Raw genomic sequence first — 17179 nt, forward strand, 5'->3', positions numbered from 1 at the left:
TGTTGGAAATGGAAGCAACTTTTTCGGTGCTTCCGTGGCTATCTCAGGATATTGAGCCTTGACTTTGATCCAGAATGCCGGCAGAGATGCTATGTCAAACATACTTTTCAGCCCGCCGTCACTTGCAAGCTCGAGGAGTTGATCTCCTTCCCGTGCTGACATGGATGACGCACGCGTAATGGCTCAACAGTGGGCGTGACAGGGAATGAGGAAAGGTGCAGCTGACTCATATCGCCAAATCATATCGTTTCCTCGTGGCCCGGTAGCGCATGCTCTGCGGCCCGGTACCGGTCCACAGCCCGGTGGTTGGGGACCGCTGCTCTAATGTGCATATTGTCTTGTTTATTATTTATTGTAATGCCTGCACTGTTTTGTGCACTTTATGCAGTCCTGGGTAGGTCTGTAGTCTAGTGTAGTTTTGTGTTGTTTTACGTAGTTCAGTGTAGTTTTTGTATTGTTCATGTAGCACCATGGTCCTGAAAAACGTTGTCTCGTTTTTACTGTGTACTGTACCAGCAGTTATGGTCAAAATGACAATAAAAGGTGATTTGGCTTGACTTGAAAAGTACACATGAATGAAAAGCCTTCACTTTTTCCCCAAGGTATTGAGTGGGAAGCTGACAGGCAAATGCCACAAGTTCATGCCCTTTTATGTTTCAATCCTCAGTCACCTGTGGAAAGCTTACAGAGAAGAATGGCAAGTTGAATAACAACTTTTTGATTTCTACACTTACCAATATGCACACATTCTAGAATTTGCTATCCAATTTACTCTAGTTTTAGCGGGTGCAAATAGCCCTATTGGTGCTCCTACCTCAAAATTCTGTTGTATTATTGAAATACATAATTAACAGTTATTGGCTTCTCAACCTTGATTTGCCATTTGAACACAGCACAATTATGGTGTACTCTGTGGGATTCAGGCTAGAGGGAAAAGGAAAATTCGGCAACACTTCTCAGTGGCACCATCAGAGGCAGAGTGACATCATTCAATGCTTCTCAGATAGATTGTATTACAAAGCTATTACTGAAATGCCTGAAATCAGGTTATCTTATTTTACTCTCATTATACATTTGTGCTTGAAGACTTCTTGAAGACGACATCCTCACTGACTCCTGGCAATCTTCGGCCCACACTTGTTCAAGATGGAAATGGAGAATTTGGGATAGTAATAAGAGTCTTGAGTCTTTGTACTGAAAGCATACCGAAGTTCCACATAATTTGCAGAAGGGATGAATCACCCTTTCATCCATCTTGTTGGCACCCACCTTCCCCTTTTGTGGAAGAGGCTATTTAATTTTATTCGTTAAAGGGATGTAAGCATCCCTAATTGCTCGAGAAAGTGGTGGTGAGCTGCACTGTCAAATCACTGCAATCCTTGAAGTGTGAGTCACAGAAAGGGAATTAAAGGATTTGTAACTGAGTCGTAGTGAACAAACGGCAACATATTTCCAAGTCAAGATAGTGTGTGATGTGGAGGGCAACTTACAGATGGGAGTACTCCCATGCTTTTACTACCCTTGCCCTTCCAGCTGGTAGAGGTCATAGGTTTGGAAGATGCTGTCCAAGGAGTCTTGGTGAGTTTCAGCAGTACATCCTGTTAATGCTACGACAGTCAGTTCTGCCAGTAACCTACTTAAGTTTCTGTCAGTAGGTTCTCTTCTCTACAGGGACTCTCTGCATACTGCTTCAAAAATCCCTCTTGAATGCACGGAAGAAATCCTGCCCCCTCTAAGCTTCTTGTATGAAGCAAGTTCCAATTAATACTGGGCTAGTTGAAACCCCCTGCTTTTTCTGCAGCTTTCCAAAATCTCATTGTCTTTTATCCGGTTCTAATTAATGGATACGTTACCTCTGTCTCTCTCCAAAGGTGCTGTTCACCCTATATATTTACAGTATTTTCTGTAATGGCAGATGACCGTACACTTTTCTACAATGAAATTCATCAGTCAGTTTTTTTCATTTGCTTGACCAATTTAATGGCTGCCTATCCTTGGGTCATTGTTTTCCAATCTTATCGTCCAAATTATTGATTTCCTGGTCTGCAGGAATATAGACAGATTCTGTATCGCCATATTTAACTAATTAATTAATTTTTAGTACTATACTCTAGCCTTCTGTCATTTTACCCTGATGTACATATATGTCCTGTCCACAATACACAGTCCATTTCACTACATGGACATTAACAATATGTAAACCTAGGCCAAGAAGCACTATCAAATTGCATAATACAGTGTTTTCAGAAAACTTTTCATTATTTATTGTCTATTTCATGAAGTCACCAAAGTATTACTAAATCCTTTGCACATATGTACACCATTTGCAAGGAGATGCCTGGATGTAGCGTTAGACATTATTGTACAATCCCTGTTTGGATGGCAGGTACAGGCGTCCCCCACTTTACGAATGTTCACTTTACGAAACCTCGCTGTTACGAAAGACCTACATTAGTTACTGTTTTCGCTAACAGAAGGTGTTTTCACTGTTACGAAAAAGGCAGCGCACAAAAAAAGGCAGCGTATGAAAAAGACAGTGCGCGCCCCGAGCAGCCAAGCTCCTCCCCCGGAACTGCATTCTAGCCGACATTGCTTAAACACGTGCCTGTGAGCAGCCATTAGCAAGATGAGCTCTAAGGTATCGGAAAAGCCTAAAAGAGCTCGTAAGGGTGTTACACTTAGTGTAAAACAAATGTTTCGATCTTGGTGAACAAAGCAAGGACAAAGTGAGTTTGGCTTGTGGAAGCTGACGAAGATGATGTTGAAGAGGTATTGGCATTCCATGACCAAGAACTGATAGATGAAGAGCTGATGCAATTGGAAGAGAAAAGGGTAACAATCGAAACCTAATGCAGTAGCGAATGGACCGAAAGTGAAGTCGTCCAGGAACTGACCATGAAGCAACTGCATGAGATTTTTGCTACAATGATTGCAGAAAAGTACGACTTTAATTTTGAAAGGGTACGTAGGTTTAGGGCATATTTGCAAGATGGTTTGAGTGCTTACAAAGAACTATATGACAGAAAAATGTGCGAGGCTAAGCAGTCAAGCATACTGTCATTTTTCAAGCCTTCCACATCAGCCACCGCAGACGACGAATCTCGACCTTCGACATCGAGGCAGGCAGACATAGAAGAAGATGACCTGCCTGCCCTGATGGAAACAGACGACGATGAGATGATACCCCAGTGTCTCACCACCCCGATACCCCAGTGTCTCACCACTCCAACCCCCGGGCCGTGGACCGATACATTGCTGTGGAGAATGCAGTGGTAGCCGGGACGCACCCAACATATCTTTAAGAAAAAAGCCACAATAAACAAGCTAATTAATTAGGTGCCACCCGGCACGTAAGTGTTGGTCCAGATCAGAGGTGATTGCTGACTGCGTTGCTTCTGATCTGGGCTGACATTTACGTGCCGGGCAGCACCTAATTAATTAGCTTGTTTATTCCGGCCTTTTTCTTAAAGCCGTGCTGGGTGCATCCCGGCTACCGCTGTACCCCTGCATGCTTCGCCACTTGGTATCGGTCCGCAGCCTGGAGGTTAGGGACCACTGCACCACCCCAACCTCCGACGACTCAGCCTAACACACCATCATCAGTGTGCTCTGCGCTGTCTTCCCGATTCCGGTAAGTGATACTACGCTGTACATACATTATTTCTACTTTATACAGGCTTTATATGTGTTATTTGGTATGATTTGGCAGCTTCATAGCTTAAAGGTTACTGGAGAGAGTGTTTTTGCCTAAAGGGCTTGCGCCGTGTTTCTGCCGAGAGCACTTGTGTGAGATTTTCGCTACAGAGAACAGTGCCGCAATGATTGTAGAAAAGTATTTCTACTTTATATAAGCTGTGTATTTATCATATCATTCCTGCTTTTACTATATGTTACTGCTATTTTAGGTTTTATGTGTTATTTGGCATGATTTGGCAGGTTATTTTTCGGGTCTGCGAACGCTCACAAATTTTTCCCATATAAATAAATGGTAATTGCTTCTTCACTTTATGACATTCCGGCTTACGAACCGTTTCATAGGAACGCTCTACCTTCGGATGGGGGGGGAAACCTGTATTCAAAATTAATCCACATAGGTGTTGCCTGCAAACATTGAATTGGCAATGAACGCAAGGCCTACTTTAGCAAAGCTTAACAGAGCCTACCTAACTCAGTTAAAGTTTTAGGGTCCAGAACTGTAGGAAATTACACTTACATTCTATATTCACCCCACATCATAGTAGTCCGTGAACCAGGACCCCAAATTTGGGCCACCAGTACCACCTGGGGGGGAATAATTCTTATAGAGATTTTTGGCAAGGTATATACCCCTAGTGCTAGAAAATATGTGATAGCATTGCAGTGGTGGTAGCTTTCTTCTCAGGATGGGGATTCCATACCATATGTAATGCCTTAGCCATCTAGGAAAGCGATTTCGGGATGCTGGTTTAAAGGACGTATGCATAGAGGCTGGAATTGTCGCAGAGGGGTCCATCAATAGAGTCCGTGATGGTAAACACTACATTCGTGCTGACAGGGTCCACAAGTACATCTATGAAGCACTGATGAGACTCGCACAGGCAGAGTTCACACCGTGGGTTGAAAACAACGTTCCAGAGAGGAGTGGGATGATCAAATCATTCTTAGACCATGCGAACGATATGGCCAGTGACTTGAACCAACAGAAGTTGAACAATCTACTGCAAAGTCTACTCTTAGCTGAACTGATAACCCTGTGGACAGACTTTCTGGAACACCTCCGCCACAACAATGGAGAGCAATTCGCGTTCTGGATATCATGCATTGACATGGTAGAGAACGTAGTACTCGGGTTTCTGTGCGCCTCTTGTGAGGGGGACTGGGAGTTGCACCTCCATGCTCTAAGAACCATGATCCCATGGTGCTTTGCCTATGGTAAGATGAATTATGCCAGGTTCCTGTCCCCTTACTTTGCTCAGATGATGAACCTCCCAGAGAAGAATCCTTCTGTCTATGAGGCCTTCAAGACAGGCCAACTCTCAGCGCAGCTGTGAAGTAACAGCCCCTTTGGGCAGATCCCTGTGGACCAGGCTATTGAAGCCACAGTGAACAAAGACACACTGACTCCTGGAGGCACATCACGGTTCAGCCTGAATGCTGGAGCTATCAAGCGTTACTACATAACAGCTGAGCACCGCAGTGTATTCCTGGGACAGTTATGGGAGATGGTGCAAGGCAACTAATCAGAGCTTTGCCATGTGGAGCTACAGCGGCATCAACTCCCACCATGCAAGGACTGCTTAATAAAACATCCACAGTGAGCCAACTACCAGGCTGGTATATGGAGAAGATGTTTTGAGAAGGACCCACAAGTGCAAAGCCCTGTTGGCAGAGCATGGGAAATGAAGAGAGAAAAGGAAGCTGTAAAGGCAGTGGTGCACTGGTTAGAAGGCCAGCCAGCACCCGATGCAGTCCTGGATCTACTGGCCTGTAACTGTCCAAACAAATGTTCACTCCCAAGATGTATGTGTCTTGCAAATGGCCTCAGGTGTACTGACATGTGTAAACTGGCAGACTGTGAGAACCAGGCATCCACCTCAGAGAGTGTGGAAAGTTCAGATGAAGATGTGGAAGACGTGGAAGTCTTGGAAATTTATTACTATTAATCATAATTATGAAAATTATTATTATTATTATGATAAGGCTACCACTGGTGCAATGCTATCACATATTTTCTAACTCTAGAGATGTATACCTTGCCAAAAATCACTATGAGCATTATTCCCCTCAGGTGGTACCAGCCAACCCTACTGGCTCATGGACTTTAGGATTCCTTCACATTCATCGCCATTCTCGATCTCAGCCCCAGCTACACTCCACAGCATGACCTCTTAGTGACCTGTCCCACAAACACCCAATCACCGTCCTCAATCCCACTCCCAAAACCAGCTAAATATGACAACCTATTCTCTATAACAGCCTAATCTAATCTTTGAAGTTCTAATACTTCATTCCTATCCCTCCCTCTTTCCATCCTAATCTTCCAGACAATCTACCTATTCCTCCATAATGAAGCAGGAAAGTGCGCAAAGTAAGTGCACAAAATGTACAATACCTATTCTTCTCCACTTGACACCTTAGACAATAGAACCTTGCAGGTAGAGGCCTGTGCACAAACCATTAGCCTTTCAAGGCAGACAGGTTCTAAGCCAGAGAACCCATTCAAATACCGAACTTGAGCATACAGTTGCAAGAAAATGTTTGTGAACCCCTTGCAATTACCTGGTTTTCTGCATTAATTACTCATAAAATGTGGTCTAATCTTCATCTAAATCACAATAGATAAACACAATCTGCCTAAACTAATAACACACAAATAACTGTATGTTTCATGCCTTTATTCAAAATATTTTTTAATCATTCACAGTCCAGACTGGAAAAAGTACATGAACCCTTGAATTTAGAAACGTAGAAAACCTAAAGCACAATACAGGTCCTTTGGCCCACAAAGTTCTGCCAAACATGTCCTTACCTTAGAACTACATAGGCTCACCCATAGCCCTCTATTTTTCTAAGCTCCATGTACCTATCCAGGAGTCTCTTAAAAGACCCTATCGATTCCGCCTCCGCCAGCAGCCCATTCCACGCACTCACCACTCTCTGAGTAAAGAAAATTACCCCTGACATCTCTGTACCTAACTTTGAAGCACCTTAAAACTATGACCTCTCGTGCTAGCCATTTCAGCCCTGGGAAAAAGCCTCTGACTATCCACATTATCAATGCCTTTCATTATCTTGTACACCTCTATCAGCTCACCTCTTATCCTCTGTCGCTCCAAGGAGAAAAGGCCGAGTTCACTCAACCTATTCTCATAGGGCATGCTCCTCAATCCAAGCAACATCTTTGTAAATCTCCTCTGCACCCTTTCTATGGTTTCCACATCCTTCCTGTAGTGAGGCGAACAGAATTGGGCATGGTACTCCAAGTGGGGTCTGACCAGAGTCTTTATAGCTGCAACATTACCTCTCGGCTCTTAAACTCAATCCCATGGTTGATGAAGGCCAATGCACCGTATGCCTTCTTAACCACAGAGTCAACCTGCGCAGCAGCTTCGAGTGTCCTATGGACTTAGACCCCAAGATCCCTCTGATCCTCCACACGGCCAAGAGTCTTACCTTTAATACTATATTCTGCCATCATATTTGACCTACCAGAATGAACCACCTCACACTTATCTGGGTTGAACTTCATCTGCCACTTCTCAGCCCAGTTTTGCATCCTATCAATGCCCATTGTAACTGCTGACAGCCCTCCAAACTATCCACAACACCCCCAACCTTTGTGTAATCAGCAAATTTTCTAACCCATCCCTCCACTTCCTCATCCAGCTCATTTATAAAAATCACGAAGAGTAAGGGTTCCAGAACAGATCCATGAGGCACACCACTGGTCACCGACCTCCATGCAAAATATGAACCATCTACAACCACTCTTTGCCTTCTGTGGGCAAGCCATTTCTGGATCCACAAAGCAATGTCCCCTTCGAACCCATGCCTCCTTACTTTCTCAATAAGCCTTGCATGGGGTACCTTATCAAATGCCTTGCTGAAATCCATATACACTACATCTACCGCTCTACCTTCATCAATGTGTTCAGTCACATCCTCAAAAAATTCAATCAGGCTCGTAAGGCACGACCTGCCTTTCACAAAGCCATGCTGACTATCCCTAATCATATTATGCCTCTCCAAATGTTCATAAATCCTGTCTCTCAGGATCATCTCCATCAACTTACCAACCAATGAGGTAAGACTCACTGGTCTATAATTTCCTAGGCTATCTCTACTCCCTTGCTTGAATAAAGGAACAACATCTGCAACCCTCCAAACCTCCAGAACCTCACCCATCCACATTGATGATGCAAAGATCATCGCCAGAGGCTCAGCAATCTTCTCCCTCGCTTTCCACAGTAGCCTGGGGTACATCCTGTCCTGTCCCGGTGACTTTTCCAACTTTCCAAAAGCTCCAGTATATCCTCTTCCTTAATACCTACATGCTCAAGCTTTTCAGTCCGCTGCAAGTCATCCCTACAATCACCTTTTCCAGAGTGAATACTGAAGCAAGTATTAAGTACCTAACAAGTTAATAACTGGTAGAACTTCCGTCAGCAGCAATAACCTCCACCAGACATTTCCTGTAGCTGTTGATCAGTCTTGCCTAAAGACAAGGAGGAATTTTAAACAAAATTGTTTCAGTTCATCAATATTTCTGGGATACCTTGCATAAACAGCCCTCTTCAGGTCATGCCACAGCATCTCAGTTGGGTTAAGGTCTGGAATCTGACACAATTTTCTTCTTTTTAAACCATTCTGTTGTTGATTTACTTTTGAGTTTCATTTCATTATCTTGTTGCATCATCCAACTTCTATTAAGTTTCAGGTGATGGACTGCAACCTTGACATTCTCCTGTAAAGTGTCTTGATGCAATTTTGAATTCACTGTTCCCTTAATGATTGCAAGCTGTCCAGGCCCTGAGGCAGCAAAGCAGCCTCAAACCATGATGCTCCTTCCACCATGCTTTACTGTTGGAATTCGGTTTTGGTAGTCATGTGCAGTGCCCTTTTTCCTCCAAACATAGCGGTGTGCATTTCTTGTCTGATCTGTCCACAGAACATTGTCCTAGAAGCAACACCCAGAAGGTCTTTTGCAAACTTGAGACGTGTAGCACTTTTTTCTGGAAAACAATGCTTCCCTCTGTGGTATCCTTCCATGAATACCATTCTTGTTCAGTGTTTTTCTTATAGTGGACACATGATCAGAGGCTTTAGCAAGTAGTATTGACTTCTGCAGATCTTCTGCTGTTACTCTTGGGTTCTTTTTCACCTCCTTCAGCATTGCATGTTGTGCTCTTGGTGTGATTCTTGCAGGATGCCCACTCCTAGGGATAGTAGCAACAGTACTGAATTTCCTCCATTTGTAGAGGACTGATGGACACTCAGGTCTTTCAGAAATGCTTCTGTAGCCTTTTCCAGCTTGATGCATCTTTACAACTCTTCTAAGGTCCTCTGAAAGTTGTTTTGATCAAGGCATAGTGGACATAAACAGATCTTTCTTGAGAAGAGCAGGCTCTGTCAGTAACCAGACTGTGTTTTATATATAAAATTGTAGAAGGCATTAACCCAGAGGTTCACATACTTTTTTGAACCTAGACTGTGACTGTTTAAATGGTGTACTCAGTATTGACAAGTAGTAGTACAATTGTTTGTATATTAGTTAAGGCAGATTGTGTTTGTCTTATTGTGACTTAGAATCTAAATCTTAGATGAAGATCAGACCCCATTTTATGAGTAATTAACGCAGAAAACCAGGTAATTGCAAAGGGTTCACAAGTTTTTTCTTGCAACTGTATTATGATTACAACTCAATAAATATACATACACTTTTGTTAAGTTAACCAAGTTTGGTTCATCACCAATTCAAAATGTTTTAAGTCCTTGTATAGAAAATAGTCTGGAAAATCATTCAAAAGCTTTACTGCCCAAAAAAAAACAAGAACTGTTTATCTAAATCTATGTTAAACCTCAAATGCTCTATTTAAAACACACTGCATTTGCAAATGCTTAAATAATTTTGGTGTACTTATCACATTAAAGTTGCAATAATGGAAACCAAATAACAACTATTAGAGTTTTGAATCCCCTTCTATTTCATCTATACCTCCAGGTAAATTGGAGAATTGAGTTCTATGTCCAAATAAAACCACATTCCATGCATTGAAGTGTCAAAAATGCAAAACATTTTGATTTACATTTACTATTAAAAGCTGAAACAAAAAATTAGAAGTATTGTTCAATACAGAAGCATTACAACTTACCTTTATTTTTGCAACATTGCAGTCAGTGTCATTTAGTAGGGAATTTAGCTGAGTGTCCCAGTTCATGTTTCTGTAGTAGGAGTGTAAACATAGGCAATGTCAATAGCAACCTCAAATAAATCACAAGGCTGCATACTTTATTTCTCCTTTTGGCAAGTTCCTGTTGCCATGATGGTGGTAGGCACAATGTTTGGTAAATACTGAACAATAAAAGGATTTGTTTCTGCAACTACATTGTTAAATGTGTTTCCCACATTATTCAAATGTTAATTTCTCAAAATAAAAATTTGCATTTATTGTGGCCATGATGCAGTCCATTGCTGATCCCATCATTCCCACTAAGCCCATGTAAGCATCTTCCATCATTGAAGATAACGACCTGTGATCCAACTCCATTTATGCAGATCCTATATCCCTAGGAATTAATGGAAAGACTGAAAGTAAAAGAGGTAGGGAGAGAAAGTAAAGTTTAGGATGCAAAATCCATCACTCGGGTTTATTTTTTTCTTTTACTGTATTTATTTACTGGCAGTGTCAGCAAGGTTGACATTTATTGCCCAAAGGAACTAGGTAAGAGAAGGGAATGCCACTCCTCTTGGGGTGAAAGGAGTTCTAAAAGGCATGAGAGTCATGAGCTATAGGGTTGGAGAAGGTTAGAGAGACAGGGATGAGAAATTTACATGGACTTTTGGGCAACCAGAACTAAATAGTCAGAAAATATAGAGAATGTGTAATACATATGTGAATACAGGGAGCAGAGTTTTGAAAGGATGGGAGGGGTGCAGATAAGATCACCTGGAACACTTGAATGTGGAACAGCAGCATGGTATTAAATGAAAGCAGCAGTTTGGACAGGTAATATTATGGAGTTACATGTAGGCAACCTTTTTTGGTTAAGAGGATTCAGCACCTATTTGAGTCAAATGCAATGCAATTGTAAAATCTGGTCCGACTCAAATAGTGATCAAGGACAGGGTGGGGGGTGAGCGGTTGGATGAAATTGGTGGCAGGGTGCAGCAATGCTAAAACGGGCTGATGAAATAGATTATGCTCCCCCCCCCCACTGTCGAAAGAGTTGCTCATTCGGCCCTTAATACCTGCTCTGCCATTTACTACGGTCATGGGTAAATTTTCTATGTTTTCTTGTGCAGATTTCCTGGACGACTTCACTTTCGGTCCATTCGCTACTGCATTCGGTTTCGATTGTTACCCTTTCCTCTCCCAATTGCATCAGCTCTTCATCTATCTTTTGTCATGGGATGCCAAAACCCCTTCAACATCATCTTCGTCAACTTCCACAAGCCAAACTCACTTTGTCCTTACTTCGTTCACCACGATTGAAACGCTTAATTATGTCTAGTTTTACGCTAAGTGTAACACCCTTACGAGCTCGTTTAGGCTTTTCCGATACCTTAGAACTTACCTTCCTAACGGATGCTCAAAATAAATCGACATAAAGCACAGATGCTCACAGGCACATGTTTAAGCAATGCCGGCTAGAATGCAGTTCTGGGGGAGGAGATTGGCTGCTCGGGGCACGCGCTGCCTTTTATCGTAACAGTGAAAACACCTTCTGTTAGTGAAAACAGGTAACTAATACAGGTCTTTCATAACAGCGAGGTGTCGTAAAGCGAACGTTCGAAAAGTGGGGGATGCCTGTACTACTTGTGCCTTGATTCCCTTGATATCCAAAAGAGTTTCAGTCTGTCTTGAATATATTTAACAAAATTTAACATTCCTCTTGGGGAGAGCATTTCAAAGATTCACTACCCTCTAAATAAGGAAATTATTTTTTATTTTTCCAATCACAAAAGTCCTAATTCTTATTTTGAGAGAACCAGCCAGAAGAAACATCATCCATGTTACACTCCAAAAAAACTTTATGTCTAAATGAGATCACCTCTCATTCTTCTAAGTTTTAGCAAATATTAAAGATTAAGCAATAAGACAATATCCCCATCCTGGATATCAATCTGGTAAACCTTTATTGCCATCCTCAGTGACAATAACATCCTTCAGATAACCACAGCATCTCCTGATATCGACTGTAGATTAGATGTACATTGCCTAGTGGTAACAATCTAGTACTAGCTAAATGCATCTACTTTTCAAAACTATCCCATGTTGCCAACGTGTCTTTATGCCAGAGCTTAGTCACCATAAAACATTGAAGATTGTGGGGTTAGTTCCTGTCACTAAGCTCCTCCAAATCATCAACTTCTCCTTGGTGAATTATTTTTGGTGGATAAAACCACAAAACTTACGAAAATGATCTGCCAACAGCATATGCCTTCCACAGTCGATAATTTCTAAACTTTACTTTTCTCTCCCTGCCCCTTCAATAAAACTCCATTCCGTGTTTTCATCATTTCCAATTATATTCTTCTAAACTTAAGACAACAGAGACCTAAACTGATGATGGCAGCACAGTAACCATAGTTAACATGGACTTCAGTAGACTGATGAAGGCCAGCATGGTAGATGTGGTATGTGTGAATTTCAGAAAGGATTATGGCTGATCCAGACGGTTAAGGCACAAGGGTGTTAGCAAACTGGATCCAAAACTGATGTACAGAGAAATCTTGTGGTGCAAGACCATAGTTCCCTGAAAGTAATGAACAAGTGGATAAGGTAGTGAAAACGTGTTTGGTATGCTTGATTTCATAAGCCAAAACATTGAGCACAAGGGTTAGAATGTCATGTTACAGTTGCACAAAACTATGGTTAGACTTTTTAGGGTATTATGTATCGTTCTTGTCATCACACTATGGGAAGGCCTTATTAGCAATAAAGTTTGCAGAAAAGATTCATCAGGACATTGCCTGCAATGGAGGGCTGTACTTACAAGGGCAGATTAATTAGACTGGGCTTATTATCACGAGTATATAGGAGGCTGAGGGATGAACTTACAGCGATTTATACAATTATGATTTTATATACTTCCCCACACCCCGCAAGAAATGTAAGTCGAGTTTAGGTGAGATAAGGAATTTCAAGAAGATCTGAGGAGTAAATTTTTCCATACAGAGAATGATAGTTATCTGGAATGAGCAACACACATCAAAGTTGCTGGTGAACGCAGCAGGCCACGCAGCATCTCTAGGAGAGGTACAGTCGATGTTTCAGGCCGAGACCCTTCGTCAGGACTAACTGAAGAAAGAGCTAGTAAGAGATTTAAAAGTGGGAGGGGGAGGGGGAGATCCAAAATGATAGGAGAAGACAGGAGGGGGAGGGATGGAGCCAAGAGCTGGACAGGTGATTGGCAAAAGGGATATGAGAGGATCATGGGGCAGGAGGCCCAGGGAGAAGGAAAAGGGGGAGGGGGGGAACCCAGAGGATGGGCAAGGGGTATAGTCAGAGGGACAGAGGGAGAAAAGGGAGAGAGAGAGAGAGAGAGAGAAAGAATGTGTGTATATAAATAACGGATGGGGTACAAGGGGGGGAGGTGGGGCATTAGCGGAAGTTAGAGAAGTCAATGTTCATGCCATCAGGTTGGAGGCTACCCAGACGGAATATAAGGTGTTGTTCCTCCAACCTGAGTGTGGCTTCGTCTTTACAGTAGAGGAGGCCGTGGATAGACATGTCAGAATGGGAATGGGATGTGGAATTAAAATGTGTGGCCACGGGGAGATCCTGCTTTCTCTGTCGGACAGAACGTAGGTGTTCAGCAAAACGATCTCCCAGTCTGCGTTGGGTCTCGCCAATATATAGAAGGCCACATCGGGAGCACCGGTCACAGTATATCACCCCAGCCGACTCACAGGTGAAGTGTCGCCTCACCTGGAAGGACTGTCTGGGGTCCTGATTGGTGGTAAGGGAGGAAGTGTAAGGGCATGTGTAGCACTTGTTCTGCTTACAAGGATAAGTGCCGGGAGGGAGATCAGTGGGGAGGGATGGGGGGGGACGAGTGGACAAGGGAGTCACGTAGGGAGCGATCCTTGTGGAAAGCAGAGGGGGGGGAGGGAAAGATGTGCTTAGTGGTGGGATCCCATTGGAGGTGGCGGAAGTTACGGAGAATAATATGTTGGACCCGGAGGCTGGTCAGGTGGTAGGTGAGGACCAGGGGAACCTTATTCCTAGTGGGGTGGCGGGAGGATGGAGTGAGAGCAGATGTGTGTGAAATGGGGGAGATGCGTTTGAGAGCAGAGTTGATGGTGGAGGAGAGGAAGCCCCTTTCTTTAAAAAAGGAGGACATCTCCCTCGTCCTGGAATGAAAAGCCTCATCCTGAGAGCAGATGTGGCGGAGACGGAGGAATTGCAAGAAGGGGATGGCATTTTTGCAAGAGACAGGGTGAGAAGAGGAATAATCCAGATAGCTGTGAGAGTCAGTAGGCTTATAGTAGACATCAGTAGATAAGCTGTCTCCAGAGATAGAGACAGAAAGATCTAGAAAAGGGAGGGAGGTGTCAGAATGGACCAGGTGAACTTGAGGGCAGGGTGAAAGTTGGAGGCAAAGTTAATAAAGTCAACGAGCTCAGCATGCAGGCAGGAAGCAGCGCCAATACAGTCGTTGATGTAGTGAAGGAAAAGTGGGGGACTGATACCAGAATAGGTTTGGAATTCCGAACCTATTCTGGTATTTGTCCCCCACTTTTCCTTCGCTACATCGACTGCATTGGCGCTGCTTCCTGCACGCATGCTGAGCTCGTTGACTGAGTTCGGAATTCCGAACCTATTCTGGTATCTGTCCCCCACTTTTCCTACGCTACATCGACTGCATTGGCGTTGCTTTCTGCACGCATGCTGAGCTCGTTGACTTTATTAACTTTGCCTCCAACTTTCACCCTGCCCTCAAGTTTACCTGGTCCATTTCCAACACCTCCCTCCCCTTTCTAGATCTTTCTGTCTCTATCTCTGGAGACAGCTTATCTACTGATGTCTACTATAAGCCTACTGACTCTCACAGCTATCTGGACTATTCCTCTTCTCACCCTGTCTCTTGCAAAAATGCCATCCCCTTCTCGCAATTCCTCCGTCTCCGCCACATCTGCTCTCAGGATGAGGCTTTTCATTCCAGGACGAGGGAGATGTCCTCCCTTTTTAAAGAAAGGGGCTTCCCCTCCTCCACCATCAACTCTGCTCTCAATCGCATCTCCCCCATTTCACGCACATCTGCTTTCACTCCATCCTCCCGCCACTGCACTAGGAATAGGGTTCCCCTGGTCCTCACCTACCACCCCACCAGCCTCCGGGTCCAACATATTATTCTCCGTAACTTCCGCCACCTCCAACAGGATCCCACCACTAAGCACATCTTTCCCTTCCCCCCCCCCCGCTTTCTGCAAGGATCGCTCCCTACGCGACTCCCTTGTCCATTCGTCCCCCTCATCCCTCCCCACCGATCTCCCTTCTGGCACTTATCCTTGTAAGCGGAACAAGCGAAACTTCACCTGTGAGTCGGCTGGGGTGATATACTGTGTCCGGTGCTCCCGATGTGGCCTTCTATTTATTGGCGAGACCCAATGCAGACTGGGAGATCGTTTTGCTGAACACCTATGCTCTGTCCGCCAGAGAAAGCAGGATCTCCCGGTGGCCACACATTTTAATTCCACATCCCATTCCCATTCTGACATGTCTATCCACGGCCTCCCCTACTGTAAAGATGAAGCCACACTCAGGTTGAAGGAACAACACCTTATATTCCATCTGGGTAGCCTCCAACCTGATGGCATGAACATTGAATTCTCTAACTTCTGCTAATGCCCCACCTCCCCCTCGTACCCCATCCGTTATTTATATACACACATTCTTTCTCTCTCTCTCTCCTTTTTCTCCCTCTGACTATACCCCTTGCCCATCCTCTGAGTTTCCCCCCCCCCTTCTCCCTGGGCCTCCTGTCCCTTGATCCTCTCATATCCCTTTTGCCAATCACCTGTCCAGCTCTTGGCTCCATCCCTCCCCCTCCTGTCTTCTCCTATCATTTTGGATCTCCCCCTCCCCCTCCCACTTTTAAATCTCTTACTAGCTCTTTCTTCAGTTAGTCCTGACGAAGGGTCTTGGCCTGAAACATCGACTGTACCTCTTCCTAGAGATGCTGCCTGGCCTGCTGCATTCACCAGCAACTTCAATGTGTGTTGCTTGAATTTCCAGCATCTGCAGAATTCCCCGTGTTTGCGTTAACTGGAATGAGCTGCCAGAGTACATGGTATAGGCAGATACTATCACATTTAAAAGAGAGTTGGCCAGGAAATGCATAGATGGATACAGACCCAAAAAGGATTAACAATGATAGGAAAGAAGAAACACAGTCTGCATGGATGAGGTGGGCTGAAAGGGCCTGTTACTGTGTTGTACAATATCTCTATGCTGTTTTTGATGGCCAATTATCTCTGATCTGTAAGTAACCATTCATTCTACGTTAAGCTTTCTATAGCACTTCTCAAAGCCAGTCTCCCATATCTGGCATCTCTCTCTGCAATCCAAAGCTCTGAATTTAAAGAACAATACTGCAGAGGTACAAGTAAAAAGAAAGTTGAGAGATTTAATGCACAGATTATTATCAAGCATTACTTAAAACTGCAAATTCTCAATACGAATTAGGAAGACTGAAAGGATCAAAAACAATGGATCAGTATTGAAATGGATGAAATTTAGTTCTAATGGTAGATATTTATTAAGTGGTTTGACAGCAATGAGACGATAGATTCTATAGTTACCTCTGTGCTACCGATTTCTATCATTCCCCAAGCAACGAACATATCGTTATACTGCAGGTCCAGTATCAAAGCATAATCGTGAAACTTACTTCAAATTTGCAGACGATGTTACAACAGACTTGGGGGTGGATTGGTAGTGATTAGGGGATAGTGAGGAAGAAAGACAAGAAATCATCATTAGAAACGCAACGGCAGTATTTTAAGTTTTAGGAAAGGGACAATATAACAATAGAATGGGCACCAGTGAAGTCTCTGCAGAAGGATGAAGCACGAAGAGTGAGGAAAATGTAAAGAAGAGTTGGGCCAAGAACTTTCTTTGGGGCAGCAGAGGATAGAAGGGAAGGATATTATAGATGTTAATGAAAAACCTGAACCTCCACTGGCCTCCATGACCCCCATTTTACCGGCTGTACGACGTATTTGACGAGACACAGAGGGGGATTTTGGCAACTCGACCACTCTCCAGCGCCAGAAAGCTCAAAACAACCCCGAAGAGCTGCTGCGAAACCTCCCAACATTGTCTACCTTCTCAAGCGGAAACCATTGGAGGCAACGCTACTTACACTGTTAGAAACGGCCATTGAAATGTTAGGACAGTACTCACCACCACAGATTCACCGAGTTTAAACCTGCGTCGCTCAAATTGACATCGCCGCACGCAACGAAGGGTGT

At 43.7% G+C, this 17179-nt stretch overlaps 1 protein-coding gene across 1 annotated transcript in view; it reads right to left on the minus strand.

Annotated features, from left to right (window-relative positions):
* Positions 1-17170, minus strand: part of LOC134354929 (trichohyalin) — an 88229-nt gene extending 71059 nt beyond the window's left edge. Inside the window, exons 1-2 of the mRNA XM_063064432.1 lie at positions 17112-17170; positions 9852-9921 (exon numbers count right to left, since the gene is read on the minus strand). Of these exons, the coding sequence (XP_062920502.1) occupies positions 9852-9917 (66 nt within the window). The 5' untranslated portion in view covers positions 9918-9921; positions 17112-17170. The remainder of the gene's footprint in view (positions 1-9851; positions 9922-17111) is intronic.
* Between the last annotated feature and the right edge of the window lie 9 nt (positions 17171-17179).

This window comes from Mobula hypostoma, chromosome 12 (assembly GCF_963921235.1).
Source record: "Mobula hypostoma chromosome 12, sMobHyp1.1, whole genome shotgun sequence".
In the NCBI taxonomy this organism is placed as follows: domain Eukaryota; kingdom Metazoa; phylum Chordata; class Chondrichthyes; order Myliobatiformes; family Myliobatidae; genus Mobula; species Mobula hypostoma.